The 22,586-nt window shown below is 41.2% G+C and overlaps 1 protein-coding gene across 9 annotated transcripts in view; it reads left to right on the top strand.

Moving 5' to 3' along the window:
- The window catches only part of CTNND2 (catenin delta 2), a 918,973-nt gene that overhangs the window by 792,231 nt on the left and 104,156 nt on the right, over positions 1–22,586 (top strand). For all 9 annotated transcript variants that reach the window (XM_077491861.1, XM_077491860.1, XM_077491866.1 and 6 more), the window contains exon 19: positions 9,094–9,178. In XM_077491861.1, the coding sequence (XP_077347987.1) occupies positions 9,094–9,178 (85 nt within the window). The remainder of the gene's footprint in view (positions 1–9,093; positions 9,179–22,586) is intronic.

Below are 22,586 nucleotides of genomic sequence, written 5' to 3'. Positions count from 1 at the left end.
TCACTGGAGACAGAAGGAGCTCAGGTAGGTAATTGGGGGGTGCTGAGGAGGCTGCTACACACATACTACACAAAAAAACCTTCTGTCTTTACAACTCCTTTAAGGCCACCTACACAGAAGCTCCTTTTTTGCCACCACAAATATCTATGTTTTCTCTCCTCTCTGGATCGGCTTTGGGGATTCCCTCATTGGATGCAGCGCTAAATATACAGTGTAAAATTCTATTAGTGAGTACACAGCCCTCATATATTCGTTTCTGTTCAAAAAATGCTGGTTATTCCTTTGTAATGTACTCATTTTGATTTACTCATTGATGTATTAGGGTTTTCTGATGAAGCATTCAAATTGTGAAATGCATCAAGACCTTTCAGCACTTTCCTGTGTTCTTTGTCCTGTTTTATACCATTGTGATGTATACAGTATCATAGACCCTAATTATATGCTGATGGAGCTAGGCAGGAATAGCTCTTTCTCTGTAATAATCATACAATTACCGAATGTATTTACACCTTGATTTTATGCAGCTTTTTTTTCAACGATGTGAAATAAAACCTTTTAATTTTTAAGGTTGCATCTTTTCCTTTTTTCTGGGTTACAGTACATTTGGAACCTTAGAATAGTTTTCCTTTCTCTTTTTTTGTTTCAAATATGATTAAAGTATGAGCAAACAGCACAAAAGACAAGATGCTTTGAAGTGATCAGGGCATGTGGGACTTATGTAAAAAGTGTAAGGTGTAATTTATTATTATATTCAGATAAGGTACAAAAGGTGTAAGTTTACAACTGTTAACATGGGCAAAAACATGTTTTTTTTGGCATTTTCAAACATTTCCATTAGCTATGTTTCACTAGAAAGATGAAAAGCTACAAAATGCCAGGTATAAGGCTGCATCAAGCTGTAAGGGAGGAATATAAACCGTGTAAGAGCACAATTTGGCAATAGAGAAGGTGGAGGAGCGTATAGTATTTTAGAGTAATTCAAGCAGTAACACAGAAGGTGAACAATCTTACAATGTATCAAAGGATATATCATCATAAGTGATAAAAAGAACATTTATATAACTATGTTAATATCATTGGAATATGTGAGCACTGGTCTGTAGGGAAAACGGGTTGGGGTGGGAGACCTAAAGGTGTTAATTTTGTCTAGGGCCCTGTTTGGCTATATTCTGGCCACATTTCAAAGAAAATTGTGCTAGTACCATTCTTTTTCAATAGCAAAAGATTATTCCTGGCCAGTAACCAAATATTTGTTGACCCCATCACTCTGTCTAAGGAAGTAACAGACGCATAAACGGTTCAGAAAAATCTAAGGACAGCAGAAGACTTCTCATACATGGGTGTCCAGGCACTACAAAAACACATTGAAAAATACTTTTACACTAGCTTCCTCCCTGAGTAAACTCAGAAAAAAGACACTACCAGAAACATGGCTTCCTCTAGTGAGTGTGGGGGAGGGGGTAGTGGATAAAGTAATCCGGTGCAGTCTAAGGCACTAATAGGCACAGAAAAGGTTCAGAAATATCAAAGTAAAGCAGAACATTTTTCATGCATGTGGCTAAGCTTTACAAAAAAAACTTTACTAGTTTCTTCCCCCAGGAAACTCAGAAACAAAATACTGTTAAAAAGATGGCTTCTTAAAACATCAAGAGACTGAAGGAGGTAAAGTAATCCGGTACTGACATACAGGAGCTTCTGCTTCTAATCTGCTTTATGAAAATGTGTTGTCTGGTTGTTATACTGACCAACTGGCTTAACTATAGGTTAGTAACCCAGAACAAGCATGCAAATCAGAAAAGTCATCCAAAAATCTGAAGTAATCTGCATACTTGTTCAGAGACAGCCAGACAATTAGCATTTTCAGAAGAGCTGCAAAGGGCTACCTCTGCCATTTAGCCATGAACTAAATTTGGAATGTTTAAAGTTAATGGGTCAGAATTAGAGCAACATGGAGCATTTTGAAGGGGAGTGTCATTGGAAATATGGGATGGAGGTACAAAAAAATTTGAGAGATTACTAGTTTCTCTAGAAAACTTGAATCCACCGTTTATGGGGGAGGGAGCAAAAAATTCAGTTTGTGGAGGCATTGTATCCTTATGCCTCCCAATGACACCATCTCTGATTGCCAGCCTGTTTTCGGCTTTAAGCACAGAATACATTTCTTCACAGTAAATTCAAAATGAATACTCTCCTTAGGTTAAGGTCAGTAACTCCAAAAGTACTGAGGAATTTGGATCAGCAGGACAACCAAGCAACTAGTGCAGTGATTCTCAACCTTTTTGCCTTCAGTGAGCCCTTGGCAAAGGGTTTGAGATCTCGGGGGAACCCTTAAAAAAAATAATTTGAATCTACAGCTCATGGAGCAGCGGATCTGATCTAGATATAATCACATTAACCACTTAAGGACCGCCTCATGCCGATGTACATTGGCAGAATGGCACGGCTGGGTACAAGCACCTACCTGTACGTTGCTTTTTAAGTGCGATCGGGTCACAGAGCTGAAGAACGAGGAGAGGTCTGTGTAAACAAACCTCTCCCTGTGCTTCCCTGTGTGTCTGTCACCGATCGTCTCTTCCCTTTTATAGGGAAGGACGATCAGTGATGTCACATGCCAGGCCACGCCCCCTACAATAAAAAAAACACATAACGTCATACATAACACCTACACTGCCCCCTAGTGGTTAACTCCTTCACTGCCAGTGTCATTTACATGAGAATCAGTGCATGTAAATAGCACTGATTGCTGTATAAATGACAATGGTTCCAAAAATGTGTAAAAAATGTCTGATGTGTCCGCCATAATGTCGCAGTCACAATAAAAATCACTGATCGCCGCCATTACTATTAAAAAAAAAAATATTAATAAAAATGCTATAAAACGATCCCCTATTTTGTAAACGCTATAACTTTTGCGCAAACCAATCAATAATCACTAATTGGGATTTTTTTACCAAAAATATGTAGAAAAATACGTATTAGTCTAAACTGAGGAAAAAAAAATTTTATATATATTTTTGGGCATATTTATTATAGCAAAAAGTAAAAAATATTGCATTTTTTTTAAAATTGTCGCTCTATTTTTGTTTATAGCACAAAAAATAAAAACCGCAGAGGTGATCAACTACCACCAAAAGAAAGCTCTATTTGTGGGAAAAAAAGGACGCCAATTTTGTTTGGGAGCCACGTCGCACGACCGCGCAGTTGTCAGTTAAAACGACGCAGTGCCGAATTGCAAAAAGGGGCTTGGTCCTTTGGCTGAAAATTGGTCCGGGGCACTTAGCTCCTTAATGTGAAACTTGAGCTTGCTTTTTTCTGCACAGATGCTCAATTCCGGGTCAAACTTAAGATAAGCACACACGAATTTCATCTTAAGCTGAAATTAAACAATTTCGTTCCTTGGTCTTGATGCTTCTTAAACAGGAAAAAGCTGGCTTACATATGTAGGTTGTAGAAAACTGCAGCAAAACATTCAATACCTTTCTGAAAATGGCAGGATTTGACTGAAATCCAGAATTTGTCCAAGGATACATCATTAAACCGTATCCTAAAGGTTGGATCAGACTGCAAATCACACATTTCTTCCTGTTCTTTTAAATTCAAGTGCTCTGACTGAACAGAAGAGAGAGGATTCCCCACTAAATCCAAAATTTGTGGTGAAAGAGAAGGAAAGTAATATTTCATTTTGCTCTGCAATTTGTCCAGGTGGCTTTCAATTAGACATAAAACTTTCTGGTATCCTTCCTCATTTCCAAGGACAAGCAACAGGGGGAACATCTCTAGATTTCCTTTAACAACATGGCTTTTCCAAATATTCAGTTTCCTTTTGAATCCAAGGATCTTGTCACTTGAAGTTAGGATATTTTCTCCAGAACCTTGCAGAGACTTGTTCAGCAGGTTCATGTGCTTACAAATGTCAGCTAAGTATGCTAGTTACTGCAGCCATTCATCATCTTCGAAGCACTCTTCTTTCAGTTGAAACACTCTGGAGAACTCGCCCTCTGCTTAACCACCTAATTTTAGTATGAAATAGGAGATTTACGTGGTCCTTCCTCATGCTTTTGCAAAGTTTTTGAAACATTCTTGAATGAACTGGTTTTTGTTTAATAAAGTTCACCATTTTTGTCACATCCTCCAGAACACTTTTCAGCTCAGCTCCAAGGGTTTTGGACATGAGCACTTCTCTATGAATAAAGCAGTTGTGACATAGGCTGACAAAACTTTAAATATATCTTGACCCTTGGCTGTTTCAGGCAGCTCTTTGCAGCAGAAAACGTTTTCTTGAATTTCAAATCAAACAAATGTTACAAGTTGGTATGCATTGGTGATATCGGTGGACTCATCAACCTGGATAGCGAAGCTGTTTTTTTTTTTTTTAAGCATATCACGTAAGACCTCTTCAACTTCATGTGAAATGTCATCAATACGCTGACTTGTTGTACTGTCTGATAGTGGAACCTTTTCAATTTCCTTTATTGCAGCTACTCCTAGCATGTGATTTACAATAATTTTACATGCTGGCATTATAATATTCTCACCAACTGTGTGACTTTTTCTTTCTGGGCAATAATTACTGCCACCAAATAGTTTGCTTCCTGTGCCTTTTTACTAATGGAGACTCTTTCAACAAAAGCTGTACTTTGCTTGCTTTGAGATTCCAATAGTTGTTTGAAATAATTGGCCATTGTTGTATTTGTAAGTTGTTTGCCACAGATAAGGCACAATGGAATGGGACAATGCGGATTACCTGTCCACGAAAAACCCATAGGTAACTTTCACTGTAAAGGCAGACTTTTTTGGGGTCAAGCACTATGCTGATGCATGCAAAGGACTCAGAATGTTGTAATTCTTCCTCCCTAAACTTATCAGCATTTTCTGTAGTAGAAGATGAAGGTGTATTATCCTCTTGTACCTCACTCCTCTTCCTCACAAAATGCCACATTGGACCTTGAGCCATTTTGTTTTTAAAACAACTAATAAAAAATACACAATGGTATACTACTGTAAATCAATTACACTATCACTAATACCCTTCCATTATATAGCAAAAGTCTTTCTGCAATGCAATTATTACACAAATCTGGTTCTCATTGCAAAACCTACACTGCATTGCTGCTCAGTGGCAAATACACATCTACAATGCAAAATATCAACACAGTTGAAAAACTCAACTTATCTGCACTGTCTCTGCACAGTACAATTCTGGAGATTACCAGGACACAGTGCAATGTGGCGGTCATCAGGGGAAAGGGCACTGTACAATGTGGAGATCACCAGGGCACAAAGAAAACACTTTTTCTGTGTGCCCTGTTGACAGCAGAATGCTAGTATTATGTATGTATACATTTTTTTTTTTTTGCATAGAAATCACACAGTGTAACATTACATTACTTACAAGTTCTGTCCACCACGTGCACTCCTGCTTTGGAACTACTGCTTTCTGTTGGTCGGTTTCTGCCAAGTCCTGAAGGTGCAGTGTTGTCCCTGGATTTTCGTAACACAATCAGCCCTGCAGAAAGTGGCAAATTGGTCATGTTGGTAAAGGGATAGAGAGGAGCAGAGCACAGGGGGACTGTACAGGGCAGAAGAGGTTGACATCAACATAGTACTTACAAGAGTTGTTGCTGTTCTGTCCACCACGTGCACTCCTGCTTAGGAACTACTGCTTCCTTTTGGTCGGTTTCTGCCAAGTCCTGAAGCTGCAGTGACGTCCCCGACTTTGTAATACAATCTGCTGAAACAGAAAGTGATAAATTGGTCATTTTCATAAAAGGACAGAAGGCAGAGTACAGCCGAGAGATCACCGGTGCCCAGAAAATGCAGGGCACCAGTGCCTAGAAAATGCAGCCCAGCAGTGCCCATAAAATGCAGCCCACCAGTGCCTATAAAATGCAGCCCACCCGTGACCATAAAATGCAGCCCACCAGTGCCTATAAAATGCAGCCCACCCGTGACCATAAAATGCAGCCCACCAGTGACCATAAAATGCAGCCCACCCATGACTATAAAATGTAGTCCACCCATGCCAAGAAAATACAGGCCACCAGTACCATAAAATGCAGCAAACCAGTGCCCTAAAATGCAGCCCACCTGTGCCCTAAAATGCAGCCCACCCATGCCATAAAATACAGTCCAACAGTGCCATAAAATTCAGCCCACCAGTGCCATAAAATTCAGCCCACCAGTGCCCATGTTCCCCTGTCAGCTCTGCCATCTCTCCTCCTACTCTAACCTCTAGCCATGTGCTCCGATACCTCTCTGTCCCTCTTGCATTCTGCATTGCCACAGCTATACGACTCTTATAGCTGCAGTAATGCAGAGTGCAGGGGAAACAGAGAGCCATCAGAAAACATCGCACAGTTCAGGGGGGAGGCAGAGAGCCGCTGTCATAAGACCTCCTCCTTCTTCGGCTCCCATTCCTGCTCTCTGCACTCCTCCCCTGCTCCACCCAGAGCCGGAACTACAGAGGTACCTTCAGATATTCATGAGCGCTGAGTAGGGATGGGCTGTCTGTTCAAGTCCAACATGAGTTAGACTCGAACATTGGCTGTTCGCCCATTCGGCGAATAGCGAACAATTTGGGGGGTTCGCAGCAAATTCGAAAGCTGTGGAACACCCTTTAAAAGTATATGGGAGAAATCAAAAGTGCTAATTTTAAAGGCTAATGCCAGTTATTGTTATAAAATGTGTTTGGGGACGCGAGTCCTGCCCCAGGGGACATGTATCAATGCAAAAAAAAAGTTTTAAAAATAGGCATTTTTTCAGGAGCAGTGATTTTAATAATGCTTAAAGTGAAACAATAAAAGTGTTTTTTAAGTTTCATACCTGGGGGGTGTCTATAGTATGCCTGTAAAGGGGAGCATGTTTCCCTAGAGCAGTGATGGCGAACCTTGGCACCCCAGATGTTTTGGAACTACATTTCCCATGATGCTCATGCACTCTTCAGTGTAGTTGAGCATCATGGGAAATGTAGTTCCAAAACATCTGGGGTGCCAAGGTTCGCCATCACTGCCCTAGAGTACTCGTGGCTATAATGAATTGTCCGGTCTTGGCAATACAGATGAAAGTCATTGAAAAAAAACAGCATGGGAATTCCTTCCAATCCATTACCAAACCCTGAACCAAAATGAAAAATTCATACTAGACCCTTATCCGAGCACACAACCTGGCAGGCCACATGAAAATAGGGGGGACGAGAGAGCGCCCCTCCCCCCGAACCATGCCAGGCCACATACCCTCAACATTGGGAGGGTGGTTTTAGGTAGCCCCCCATGTTGATGGGGAGAAGTGCCTCATCTCCACAACCCTTGCCTGGTGGTTGTGGGGGTCTGCTTATGAGAATCTGTAAGCCCCCTTTAACAAAGGGGACTCCCAGATCCCGCCCCCCGGTGTGAAATGGTAATGGGGTACATTGTACTCCTACCATTTCACCCAAAAAAGTGAAAAAAAGGTAAAAAAACACACACACAGCTTGGCACAATTCCTTTAATAAAAATAAAACAAAAAAAAAATTCCAGCGATGTAATCCTTCTACGATCCATGAACGATACAGCCTCCTCTGTAGGAGCTCCCCGGAAGAATGACGCGTGACTTGGATGACAGTTCTTAAATAACCAAGGACGGGGCCACCCGTGACGTGTGGATGGGTGACCCCACCCCCCTCTGATGCAAGGGGGAATGCCGGGGGACAGAGTCACCCGTACATGTCATGAGAAACCTCCGTTGCGTCAGAGGGGGCAGGGTCACCAGCTCATGTCACTGGGTACCTCCAGCATTCCCCCTTGCGTCAGAGGGGGGCGGGGTCACCCGTCCACACATCACGGAAGGCCAATCCTCGGTTATTTAAGAACTGTCATCCGAGTTGCGCGCCATTCTGCCAGGCAGCTCCTACGCGGAGGCTGTATCGTTTATTGATCATACAAGGATTACATCACTGGAATTTTTTGTTTTGTTTTTATTAAAGGACTTGTGCCAAGCTGTGTGTGTGTTTTTTCTTACTTTTTTTTCACTTTTTTGGGTGAAATGGTAGGAGTACAATGTACCCCATTACCATTTCACACAGGGGGGAGGCTGGGATCTGGGAGTCCCCTCTGTTAAAGGGGGCTTACAGATTCTGATAAGCCCCCAGACCCCCACAACCACTGGGCAAGGGTTGTGGGGATGAGGCCCTTCTCCCCATCAGCATGAGGACAAGGTGGTTTGGGGGGCTACCTCAAAGCACCCTCCCAATGTTGAGGGCATGAAGGGTCTGGTATGGATTTTGAGGGGGACCCCTACGCCATTTTTTTAAAATTTTACTTTTTTTCTTTAGACATGACATTTTCTGCAGGGACTTTTCTAAACACGGGAAACATACGCCCCTTTACAGGCATACTATATACTATAGACACCCCCCCCCCCCCGGTACGAAATTTTTAAGAATATTACACTTTTATTGTTTCACTTTAAGCATTATTAAAATCACTGCTCCCGCAAAAAACTGACGTTTTTAAAACTTTGTTTTGCATTGATACATGGGGAAGGACCCAGGTCCCCAAACACTTTTTATGACAATAACTTGCATATTAGCCTTTAAAATTAGCGCTTTTGATTTTTCACGTTCGAGTCCCATAGACTTTAACGGTGTTTGAACAAATTTTTTGGGGGGTGTTTGGCTCATCTCTAGCGCTGAGTATCAGCGTGCATTAAGGACAAGATTGGCAGTATACATCCACCATAATGTAGATGTCCCGCAGAACCCCTGGGGACTTCCTGCAGAATCCCCGGATGAGAAACACTGAACTAATATCTTCAAAAAGAGAAAAAAGAGAGGCTAGCAATGGTAGTCTAAATATTATTTTTTATTTTTTTTTCAGTTGTTGAGTCGTTGAGAGCACTTTCTCTAAACTATAAACAGAGATTCAATTAGATCAGATCAAATCACAAGGAATAATTGCAGTTTTTTTTTTATTATTATTGTACATGAGCCTTTAATTATAAAACAAAATATACAAATATGTTTAGTATATATTTTAAAACTATCACAAGCAATTCACTGTATGCCATTAATAAAATGTGAAAATGTACTTTTACGTATTGCTTTCCTTCCAAAAACAGGCATTCACCGAAAGTTGTGAAGGCAGCATCTCAGGTTCTTAACAGCATGTGGCAGTACAGAGACCTCAGAAATCTTTACAAAAAGGTATGTTATACATGTATTATAATTGCAACACGTCATTACATGAACACGCTAACATACATACTGTGTATACATATGTTTTACAACAATGAAAAGTATTTTGTATGAAAAGATGTCCTCTTTTATCTGTCAAAACTTATAAAATTTATGAAAATGTGTTGTTCTTTGAAAATGTGCATTGTGGCCAGCTGGGGCTACATTTTCATGAACAACAATTGATTTTGTTCCTGTGTTTTATTACTTCTCATATAGTCTCATATAATCATGCCCTAAAAGCATGTGCACACAGGTGTATTTACTCTATAGGAAACATAAAGAGGATATCAAAATAGTTAAGAGAATTACACAGGTATCTTTGTAGGTAAAATAGATAAAGATGGTTATATCAAGACAGTTGGGAGAATCAGTGCTGGAAAACACTAATATTAGAGCATGCCACAGAATAATCAGTAGTTGCTGTTTACCTTTCCAGAATTAGCTGTTGGTGCTATTCCCAGGTGACTAGGATCAAATGATATTATCCACCCCACATGGCTGCATGCACTGTTAAATAGTGAGCATCTACTGGTACCAACACTAACTGCAGTACATCCATTCATGTTTGCCTGTGATTTCTAAAGCGCATTTACACTTTTGCTGCCCATCTGGGACACCTACTTATTTGTTGTATTTCCCCATTCACACAGCATAACATAAAAGAAATTAAAATTGCAGCTTAAAATTTTTAGATGCTCTATCCTGGGCCCTCTAGCAAGGAAATTGCTACATACAGAAGTTCTCTTTGTGAGGGGCCTGGGCAGCTGTTTGCCATAATTAGGGTCCCTTTCAGAGAGGACTCTGTTTTGATCAGCTGGGGATCTGTCCACTGATGCACTGTTGATTGGAGTAGAGCAGGTGGATGACAAGTCCACATCTGCTCAGTTTATGTGAAGAGGAGACCAACAGAGCCTGCTCTGCTGAATGGGTCAGCCGTGAGTAAATGGACTCCGCTGTCCATTTACATCCGACTGCTCTTTTAGCAGACTGGATTGGATCAGAGGTAGGCAGGTGTAAATGGACACAAGTCCATTTACACATTTACAACCACCAGTCCATAGGGTTGAATGGACTGTCTGATCAGGTCTGCCTAAAAAACTGGCAGGTGGACCTGATCAGACCCTTCTTGTGAAGGGCTTAACTCTGTATGTACTGTGCAAACAGATCTTCATTATCAGTTGTAACTAGTGTAGCATTATTCCTGCAGGTGTTGCTTGAATATTTTTGGTTCCTTACTCCTTTCAACCCCAAGAACAGTCTCTGCCCCAATGGCATACCTGGCAGTAATGTTAGTGTAAATGGACACAGATTGTAGTGGACACAGAAATTATCTTTACTGTGAACTTGCTTTAATAATGAAAACGGACAGTAACAATAGTATTGAGTAATAGGCAACTATATATATGTATAGTAAATCAAACCACAATAACTAGAGGTTATTAGTAAAACCTCACGGATAATATCCAACTGCCTTCAGGGGACTCCTCAAAGTGAATAATCCAGAGAGCATAAGCACACAAACATGACACATTGTAGTAAGGATGATAATGCTTAAATGGATTAACTACCAACTTTACATTAATTGGGCTCTATGAGTCCAGGCAGGAGGAGGGCAGAGGAATGACATTGTTATTTATGTTAGTTCTCTCCCTTCTGCACCCCAGCACCACAGTCCCAAATGATCCTGCTGACACAATAAATGACTCTGTGCACTGAATTAACCCTCAAGGCCTAAACCCGCTTGTATAGCTGCTAAAGTCATGAATGTAGATGGGCCCGTGTGTCTTCGTTTGACCTTTGTTGGTGCACTTGATGTCCTTCTAGTAAAGTGAACAATATTCGGTTATCGGGATAATCAAAGCAGGCATTATAACTACTCAGAAGAGTGTAAGAGCGTAACAGATTAGATGAGGCAAAGAGATAGCACTGGTGAAGTATTCTGGCCTAAGGAAGACTGGGCAGGTGCCCTCTCAACAATCCAGATTCAGGAGGCTCCAATATCCTTGGACAGATCCTTCAGGTTGTCCGACTGGCCACCTAGTATTGGAACACCACATGCTGTCAGGGACGCCTGGCTATGCACCTGAGGTCCTCTCTTTAGCCCTTGATGTCCGCCGCCGTCCTCGGAGCTATAGCAGGAACAGTCACACCAACTCAGGATTGCAGCAACCTTCTCCAGTGTCCAGTTTTCCTCTGGCCTCGTGGCAGCTCTCCTTTCTCCCAGGAAGCCTCTAGGGGTAAGATTCCTCCTCTCTCTCTGTGAGCTGCTGGGATGTGTAGTTTTTTCCCCCTAGCGATTGCAGTGGGGCAGCATTCATTGGGGGTTACATGTTCCAGAATTCCTTGCGGTTCTTGCAGTCCTCCCTGGATTGGCCAGCTCCCCCTGCCAATGGAGAAACATGGGAGGGAACTGAGTGGGCGGCCATGTCTGTGAATGCCTCTCACTCAGTGGACAGTGAGAGAAGGAAAGGGGGGGGAATTCCCCAGCAGCTGCCGACAGGCTGTGCGTCCCTGTTAGCCTACCAGTCCTTGTGTAAATCTTAAGCTGTAGTGGGAGATACGGGGTCACAGAGGGGCTGAGCGACACCCCGCTACACTAAATTTGATGAACACTGTTTGACCTAATAAAGGGTCAGATGAGGCAATGCCATCTTCTCCTGAGAAGAACCAAAAGTTAAGAAATATACAGTATATATATATATATATATATATATATATATATATATATATATATATATATATATATAATAAGGTAGGTATGCTGTGTTAATGGGAACACATAACAGACATATAGTGGGGTTTTCTCAAATATGACTCAAAAAGTGGAAATACGCTTTAAGGACAAGTGTGTAGATTTGGAGAAAACGTTTACATTTCGTGTTTTAAAGTGCTTTGGTATCCATCTCTGTGACTACGGTGTGTTATTCAGTTTCTGTTGTTCATCTGCCATCTGCCCCAACCTCCTGCCTGGGATATGACTTTACTGTTTTTTTCCTGTCAGCTGTCACCAATGAGGCAATCCCGAAACTGCAACTGACATGTGTCATTAAGCTAAACCTTAAAGCGGCATTAAACCCAAAACCAAAAATGTAATTTTGTATTGGATGTGGTGGCTTCACACACACCTCTTGTATTGGAATGCCCCCTCTGGACAAAAGAGCACAGGAGGTACATTAGGACAGAAGCATTGTAAGTCTGGGAGGAGGGGAGTGTTAGATGCACTAGCAGATTTATATCCACCGACAAATTGATGCCAAACTCCAGCTAATACCTTATAAGCAGTTACGGCAAACATTTTTTTTCTATGTAATGTTTTTACATAAAAAAATACATATATATGATCATTGTAAGCAACCCTGCCAGTTTTAAATGTTTGTCTCATCTCTGTAACTGATACATCTGCAGGAGAGCTTGTTCTGTTGAAGAACACAGACTTACTGGCTGAAACACTAGGTAAAATTAGAAGACAGCCTAAAAAAAACAAAACAAATGCAGGCATCACATCTAAGAATTGGTAAGCTGCAACATAATAAATGTTGGCTTTTGGGTATAATACTGCTTTAACCTACTTTTACAGTGGTCATTCAGGTATGTAAGTCATCATTAATTGAATAAAATGGGAGTGAGGTCACTAGAACAGGATACAGTAATCTAATTGGGGTCTGACTAAAATTGTATATATTGGAATTAGGAGAAACTGAAAGGTCAAATATTGACAAGGTGAGGAAGTCTGTTTAACCAAGCTAGTTCATTGGCCATCTCTTCCTCTTAAAATCATGGAAATGAACCTGCAGGGCTGAAACTTATATGATCCCCAAACCTGTTTCTTTGCTAAATCCAGGTCTCCCTAAACATAAGTATTGTACGCAAAATTACTTTATCCCTTTCTTGATAGTTTAGAATTAGTTGTTTTTTTTTTCCGTGCTTTAGCAACACTAATGAGATGTTTGGTCACACTTTCCCTTATATCCCATCAACACTTTTGGTTTTCTTACATCTCCGTAAGCTAATTTTGTCCTGCCATATTATGTTACTCTGCAGTGAAAAGGTATCTTTTTCTTTTCCATCTCCAATTTGACTGGCAGACAATCTAGTTGCATCCAGGATTCCAGACTAGTGCCCACTGATGCCACGTACACACGAGCGGAATGTCCGACAGAAAAAGTCTGACGGAAGCTTTTCATTGTATATTCTGATCGTGTGTATGCCTCATCTGACTTTTTTTTTTTAAATTCTGACGGACCTAGAAATAGAAGACGTTCTAAATATTTCCGACAGAACCAATTCCTATCGGGAAAACCGCTCATCTGTATGCTGTTCCGACAGACCAAAAACGAAAGCTATTGGCTACTGGCTATTGAACTTCCTTTTTCTAGTCCCGTCATACTTGTTGCACATCACCGTGTTCTTGATGATCGGACTTTGGTGTGATCGTGTGTACAAAAGACAGTTTCAGCGGAATTCCGTCAGAACTCTGTCGGAAAAACCTTCAGAGTTTATGGCGACGGGAAAACCGGTCGTGTGTACACGGCATAAGAGTTGTGTTCTAAAATTGTATCAGTCAACATTTTGTAGATCTTTAAAGGATCTATTTATAATGTTTTCATGCATGATTCACAGAGCATGATTCACAATCTTCGGTGAAAACCATGTGAATTTTGTTCGTAGACTAATAAATAGACCCCATAATTGGCAGAACAAAAAAAGTTAAAAAGTTGAACCCCCTACCCTACAACACTTAAACCATCTATCAATCTGAATCAGCATATGAGTGTGTAATATTTTCCACCTACAGCCAGAAGTTTTTAAAATGTAGGAAATTCAATATATTGCTTTTAAGTCAGTGCGTGTAATCCATGATAAGCAAATTACCTGCATTAAAGTCAATATTAGCACATTTTGATGGCCACTTGTGGCTCTTTGGTGGGCTGCTAGGCAAGCTATTGTCACCCAGATAGTATGGAAAGCCATGCAACTGAATGGAACCTTTTCCTAATGCAAAAAACAAAAGTAACTAACAGCTGTTGACACATTTTAGTAAAAAAGGACTGGTTTCAAGTACTTTTAGCAATAACACATGCATTTTAATCAAGCTGTACTTGGCGTACTTTGGCATGGGGACTTTGGATTGTGGGCTCTTTGAGGGTAGGGACCAATGTGGATGTGCAATGGCCAGGGATAGGGCAGTTGTAGACACTCACTCAGGTCGAACTGGATGGACTGGTGTCTTTATTCAACCAAACTAACTATGCAACTATGCAACAAGTAAAAGTTGTACCCCAGGAGGCCTGAATGTAGAGTAAAAAGCCACAAAAAACACATCACACCAGTACCCTACATTCCCTGCCTCCCTATCCCCATATCTCCATTTTTTTCTAAACAACTACAACCTTTAAGTATGATTAAGTAGAAGTTGGCCTGCAGAATTGCGGTTTGAAACCAGTGCAAACAGACGTACATGTAGAGAAAAAATGAATAGGCAGCTGTTTTCCTAGAAAAAAAATAGTTAAGCTAAAGCTTGCAGATATGGCTGGGTGATAAATGGCCAATGACAGTATAGCCTGACAGCAGTGACAACAAGCCTAAATGTAGAGACATAAAGCAGGTGTAACCTTCTTCCTAAAAACTAATTAAAGCTACAGCACAGATAGGAGTGAGTAAAAAAACATCCAGTCTGGCAGCAGCAAAAACAGGCCTAAATGTGGAGACACAAAGCACAGAGATGTCTTTCTTAAAAAAAAAAAAAAGAGCTTCAGCCCTGCAATTTTGAGGGTATGTTGTTTATTTTGCAAGGAGAGGAGAATGAAAAGTCACCAGGAAGTGGCAGTTTTGGGTCTTGGAATCACCGTTAATCTTTACATAGGTATAAGCACCTGTAGTTTTGCCCAGCAAAAGGGAAATTTTGTTGGTCTTTTCCTTTGAAAATAAAGCAGGAATTAACTATTTAAAATATTTATTTTTTATAAGTGCAGTATATGTCAGCTAATCAGTGGAATCTGTGTGTGTGTGTGAAAGTGCCTTATAATCCAAAACTTGATTAATTTTACTAAAAGTGAGCTGGTACACAGTCTCTGTGAGTCACAACTGTTGCATTGAAGGTTCTCCCTGAGGTGACACTGGCAGCAGGCCAGCACCTCAGATGCATAGTGGGCCTGCTCTGGCCAGTGGTTTGCTCCTCATTGTGTTAGTGTCAGGATACCTGGCAGGTGAAGGTTGCTAATAGAAACAGTGGAATGTGTGTTGAGGAGGATTGAGGTTCCAGCCCTTGTTTCATGCTATTCTGTATTGCCCCTTGTTTTGCTTTTGTTTAGGGCAACATGCACACTGGACACTGTAGCCATCTCTCCTAGATGCATTTTCTAATAGCAGTGGCATTTTCTCAGAAAAAAATGCTTGGTGCTTGTAAACTCCTTTAGGTATGTCAAGCTCTTAAGTGTTAAAGAGGAGTCGTCCCCCCCCCCCCCCCCAAAAAAAAATACTGTAGCTGCTGACTTTCAATATTATGGCTCTTACCTGTCCAGACATCCAACGAGCTGTACTTACCCGAACCAATTCTTAAATCAGCTCTTGGGTGCTGGTGCCACATCTTGGCTAAGGGAACCCGGCAGTGAAGCCTTGCAGCTTCACAGCCGATTTCCTACTGCACACTCTATGGGCAAAGCTTTTCCCAATCAGGGCATGATGAATAGCTGATTGTTAAGGAGCAGGCCGGGAAGCTGGCCGCTGTGTCCTTAACAACGAATGAGTCATCAGCTGTCCAAGGGCTTCCCCGCTGACTGCTGAATGAAAAAAAAAACATTGCCAGCAATAGAAAATCCATACCAGGCCCTTTAGGTCTTTTAAGGGGAACCCTACAACAAAATGTAAAATAAAACAGCATGGGGTCCCCCCCAAAATCCATACCAGACCCATATCCAAGCATGCAGCCTGGCAGGCCAGGAAAAGGGGGTAGATCGAGCACCCCTCCCTCCTAAACATACCAGGCCTCATGCCCTCAACATGGTGGGGTGCTTTGGGGCAGGGGGGCACCACACCATCCACTCCAAAGCACCTTGCCCCTATGTTGATGGGGACAAGGGCCTCTTCCCCACAACCCTGGGCCATGGTTGTGGGGGTTTGTGGGCAGGGGGCTTATTGACCTATTAGCTTATTGTGGGTGGTGTCATTGGCGATCAATCTACATTGGGAGGACATTTTCTTTTTTTTTTTTTTAAAAAGGAATTGTCAAAAACGATGTGCTTTTATTTCTGTTTGGCACTTTTGTTGATGAATAGGTAGGGTTACTATGTACTCCATCCTCATTTACATAAGGAGGGGGCCGGGATCTGGGTGCCCCCTTGTTAAAGAGGAAGTAAACCCTGATGAGTTTACTTCCTCTTTCATTCCCTGCAAAGGTAAAGCATAATGGACTACTATGCATAGCATAGTAGTTCATTATGTGTCACTTACCTGATACAGGGGCCAGCGATGTCACCGCTGTCCCCTGTAGTCCGGCGCATCCATCTTCTCGGTGGGTCTCGCTGCTCCGCGGCTGTCATTCGGCGAAGCCGCGATGACGTCACTCCCACGCATGCGCATGGGAGCCGCCACGTGCGGCATATTCGCCGTTGACGGTGCCGCGCTCAGTGCGCCTGCGCGCCGCTGCCTGTCTTTCGGCAAATATCTCCTAAACTGAACTTCCCTTTCTATTCCCGTTGTACATCATTGCGTTGGAAACAAATGGACTTTGGTGTGATTGTGTGTAGGCAAGTCCGTTCGGTCGGAACTCCATTGGAAAGACCTTCAGAGTTTATTCTGACGGAAAGTCCGGTCGTGTGTACGGGGCATAAGTGCTACAGCACGTGTTTTTAGTTTAGTTCTATACCTCAGAACAAAAATAAAAAACAATAACTATTTTACGGCTTAACAGGGGAAACGTAAACTGTGAACAAAAGTACTTTTTTGTTTTTTGGTTTAAATATGCTTTAAGATTGTGTGCGATTACATACCTGTTACTTTTGTATATTGAGAAGCATGTTATAATGCTGGTGCTTGGTGAATAACCCAGTGCAGTCACATGGGGCAGGGAGACAGTCAGCCTATGTAAGGGCTCATTCACACTGGCGTAGTCTGCCAGCAGATCCGCCTGCTCAGCGGGGGATCTATCCACTGATCCCTGCTAAGCAGGCGGATGACAGGAAACAGCCCATTTACATCCGACTGTCATCCGATCCAATCCACCAGACAGATGGGGAATGTCTACCCCACCTGTCTGTTTTTGGCAGACAGGACAGGATGACAGGACACAGCCCATTTTCCTCTATGGGCATTCACATGTAAACGGGGACCACCTGTCATCCGATCCAATCCACCAGATGTATGGAAAATGAGATCGGATTGGCTGTCGGACACATCCATTTACATCCTCTGTTTCATAGAGGACACTGGAGGATCCGCTCAGGTCTGCCTAAAAAACTGACAAGTGGACCTTGTCGTTCTGCCTGTATGAAAGGTGCCTTACTGGAAATCTGACTTGAACATACAGAGGGCCGTTTCAATTGTCTCCTACAGCTGCACATAGTGTCAGGGGAGCAAAAGGAAGGTAAGTATAAGCTGCTGAGGACAAAGAGAACCTCTTTGTTTTCCCTACATCATCTTTTTAAAATGGGGAATATGTATTCCTCTGCATTCTTCATCCATTGCTTCAGCTTATCTTATTGATCAATTGTCTATGAACAGGCTACAAAGTTCTTCACAACAAAATTTTTGATACAAGCTTTCTATATTTTGTATATTCTAGGGGTAGCTTTTCTTGTACTAAGAAAATAAAAATGTAGAAGCTCATACAGTGTCTTTATACAAATTCACCCATTTCATGTTGCTCAGGTACCTGACAGTTATTACTAAATCTTTTTAGTTTGCTTTGCTTTGGTGTGGTTTATCATATATGATAGATGTGACATATAATACATAGGTATAGTGGTACCTATTGTAATCTACAGAGCAATTGGTTTTCTCCATGACATAATTAAGAGGAAAAAGTAATATTTACCTTCACCAGATCCATGTCTTTTGGCACAAGAATTAAACACCAGATTCATCAAGCTGAATTTGAGTATTAGCTATGAACACACCCATATTAATTTCACTGCAAAATCATTTGAAGTGGAATGTGTCACAATGTTGGACATTTATGCTGATGGAAACCTAATTATAGGATGTATGAATGCATTTTTAAGTATGTATATATTCTTCAGTAAAGATATAGCTTTGTGATACTACACTCAAATGTAGCTGTGCTCAGCTAAATTAACATATCTTGCCTGGAATATATCTTGCAGGAATGTTCTGATGCCTGACCCTGATTTCTGAGGATATACAAGTTATGTATAACAACACTGTAATAAGCATCTAAATCAGTCAAATACCAATTCCTAGGACACTGCTGGTGTGTGATGTAGCGTAGCTCCAACTGACGCACTTCATCAAAGATGGCATCTTCCCAGGCAATGAGGTTATGAAAGGTCACCACGCATTAAATATTCCCCAAATGTCTCAGATCAAACGAGGAGGAAACCAAGCCTCATTACAGATATAAAATGGCTCCCAAAGATTACTTTAAATCTAAGATGGCCTAGAGGTTCGGAAACTGAATCAGCACCCATAGCACCATCCATAGAGCTAAATGTAAACAAAAAAGCAAAGTGTAAATAACAGTTTATAATCAAAAAAAATAAATCATCAAACATCTTTTACAAAAACATTAAAAAAAATTTAAATTAATCAAGGGCACAATGGGAGTTTCATAATTCCCCATAAAATTCCATATAAACGACCATATAAAATGAACCAATTACAGACCTGAAGATTTACCCCTTTAATGATCAGGCCATTTTTTGCGATACAGCACTGAGTTATTTTAACTGACAATTGCGCGGTCATGCAACGTTGTACCTGTACAAAATTGGTGTCCTTTTTTTCCTACAAATAGAGCTTTTTTTGGTGGTATTTGATCACCTATGTAGTTTTTATTTTTTGCGCTAGACATATATTTTTTACTTTCTGCTATAAAACATGTCCAATAAAAATATGTAAAAAATCTAATTTCTTCATCAATTTTGGCTAATTTGTATTCTACTACATATTTCTGGTAAAAAAAATCCCAATTAGCGTATATTGATTGGTTTACACAAAAGTTGTCACGTTTACAAAGTATGGGGATAGATTTAGGGACTTTTATTTTTTATTTTTACTAGTAATGGCGTTGAATAGCAATTTTTATCTGGACTGCGACATTGCGATGGACAAATTGGACACTAAGGTGACACTTTTTGGGGACCAGTGACACCAATATAGTGATCGGTGCTAAAAAAAACGCACTGACGCTGTATAAATGACACTAGCAGGGAAGGGGTTAACATCAGGGGCAATCAAAGGGTTACATACTTTCTTACTGTGTGGGGGATGTTGACACTAGACAAAGAAAGAGATCTGTGTTCTTGATTAGCAGTAATCACAGATCTCTCTCTTCCTTTCTGTTTAAATAGGCAGACTGCTGTACGTGAACAACGTACAGGTACATTGTATTATGCAGCCGGGCCACCCTGCCATAGTATATGTGCGGTGAGCGGTCCAGAAGTAGTATATATATCTATATAGATATCTATATAGATAATATTTCCATGCCTCTTTGCACCTCCCTTAGTTTGTGTATTCAATAACTTTTCCCTGTTTCATTCCATTTTATTACAGATACCACACACTTTACCACTTCAGCCCCAAAAGATTTGCCTCCTTAATGACCAGGCCATTTTTTGCAATTCTGCACTGCGTTGTTTTAACTGACAATTGCACGGGCGTACGTCTTTGTACAAAAACAAAACTTATGTTCTTTTTCCCCCAAAAATAGAGCTTTCTTTTGGTGGCAATTGATCACCTCTGCTATTTTTATTTTTTGTTCTATAATAAATATCCCCCAAATTTTTTTTTAAAAACAAATCTCTCCCTCAGTTTAGGCCAATATGTATACTTATACATATTTTTGGTAAAAAAAATCACAATAAGCGTATATTGATTGGTTTACGTAAAAGTTATAGCGTCTACAAAATAGGGGCTATATTTATGGCATTTTTATTATTTTATTTTTTTTACTAGTAATGGCAGTGATCTGTGATTTTTTTCAGGACTGCGACATTGTGGGGGACAGATTGGACACTTTTGACACATTTTTGGGACCATTGACATTTATACAGCGATCAGTGCTACAAAAATTCACTGATTATTCTATAAATGATACTGGGAAGGAAGAAGTAAACAGTAAACAGTAGGGGAAGATCAAGGGGTTAACTGTGTGTCCTAGGGAATGATTCTAACTGTGGGGGGATGGGACTGCCTGGGTGAGCAGACCAATCGTTGTTCATACTTAGTATGAACAACAGATCAGTCTCCTCTCCCCTGACAGCACGGAAATCTGTCTGTTTACATTGACAGATCTCCGTTCTGTTTCTGTGTGGAGTGATCGTGGGCACACGCATCAGCTCAGGTGGTGCGCCTTGCATGGTGCTCGTACGCCCCCTAGTGGTCTGAAAGCAGGTCGATGTATAGCTATGACGGTTCACCCAGGGGAGCCGTCCTGCCGCAGTATAACTGCAGCGGCTGGTTGGGAAGGGTTTAATTTCTGAACTTTTTTTTGTGCATGTATGGATTGCATGGGTTGTTACTAACGTGGTGAAAATTTCAGGTCCATAGCACCTTTTAAAATATATATAAATATACCTAGAATAATGGTGACATGTCGGGTTGCACAGTGGTGTAGTGGTTAGCATTCTCACCTAGCAGTAAAAAGGGTTGCTGGTTCAAATCCCAACCACGACCTGCCTGGAGTTTACATGTTCTCCCTGTGCCTGCGTGGGTTTCCTCTGGGTACTCCAGTTTCCTCCCATGCTCCAAAGACATGCAGGTAGGTTAATTGGCTTCTGTCCAAAATTGGCCCTAGTATATGAATGGGGACCTTGGTTGGTGGGCTCCTTTGGGGTGGGGACTGATGTGGGTGTGCAGTGTACAGGGATGGGGATGGTTGTGGACACTCACTCAGGTTGAACTGGATGGACTGGTGTCCTTATTCAACCTTATTAATTAAGTAACCATATGGTCCTACCCACATATTGGAGACAACAAAGGCACTGTAACAAATACACTAAATTAGTGGACATGCATTTTATAAAGGAGTTAATGACATATGTCCTAGCAGTAACTGTGCAGGTATTTCTGCACTGAATAATCTGACATAGGGAACATTTGTTAAAGGGTAAAAGCCCGTAATATTCTGAAAAAAGAAGATCTAACTGATTTATTCAGAATATTTGAAGCCAGACAGATCAGGGCTCAAAGATCATTTTTTAATACATGCCAGTTGTCATGGTTATGCAATGGTTTTTTTCTGCTTACCTGTTTCCATGTGTTCATCTCTAGAAACCAGCCGACCCTCACCTGACTGCTTTTCTAATCCATCCTCTGGCATGGCTCCACCCTAGCTCCTATCTGAGAACTCTATATTAACCTGCGCACTGCAGGCCAACCCTGCTGATCAACCTTTGTGTGTTTGGCTTCCTGTTACCTGCCATTTGCTCTTCTGTTGTTCCGTTACCGACTTTGGCGTGTCCTTGACTATCCCTGTTTGCCTGTGATCCTGACCTATTGGTGTGTCCCTGACTATTCCTGTCTGCTTGTGGCCCCGAGCGGTGCACTCCTGATCCCTACGGTGTGCATCTGTCACCTGGCCTCAAGGTGACCTGACACCAGTGTTTCTTAATATTATTAATGACATAATCTTTGGTAAAAGATGTAACCAATGACCATGCAAATTCTTTCTCCTTAACCTGTAAAATAGTGGTATCCAGCATCTTATCCTCATAACTTTTCTCTATAAATTGACTCCACAGGACGTACATTAATGACTTGAAGACCAGACCTTTGTCTGACATTTATTGCTTACAGGTTAAAATTAGTATTTTTGCTAGAAAATTACTTAGAACCCCCAAACATTTATATATATATATATATATATTTTTTTTTTTTATAGTAGAGACCCTAGAGAATAAAATGGAGGTTGTTGCAATATTTTATTTCACACTGTAATTGCTCAGCGATCATTCAAACGTGATTTTTTGAGAAAAAATACACATTATTTCTGCTACAGTGACAGGTACTCTTTATGGACAGTCACAGGTACTCTTTATGGACTCCTCCAAGATCAGCATTTTTGAATACTTTTTGATCTTTGCAAACTGACACTGTTGGTTCCCCAGTAAACCGGAAGTGATGTTCCAGGCTCCGTTTCCAGCTTCATTCGGGTCTCCGGCCATCCAGCAGACATGCTGGTGTCCGGGAAATTTGG

This window comes from Lithobates pipiens, unplaced genomic scaffold, assembly GCF_037356315.1.
Source record: "Lithobates pipiens isolate NorthernLeopardFrog02 unplaced genomic scaffold, aLitPip1_a1.2 Scaffold_19, whole genome shotgun sequence".
NCBI classification, from domain to species: Eukaryota; Metazoa; Chordata; class Amphibia; order Anura; family Ranidae; genus Lithobates; species Lithobates pipiens.
Note: the sequence above shows the minus strand (reverse complement) of the source record. Positions and strands in the feature narration are given on the sequence as shown.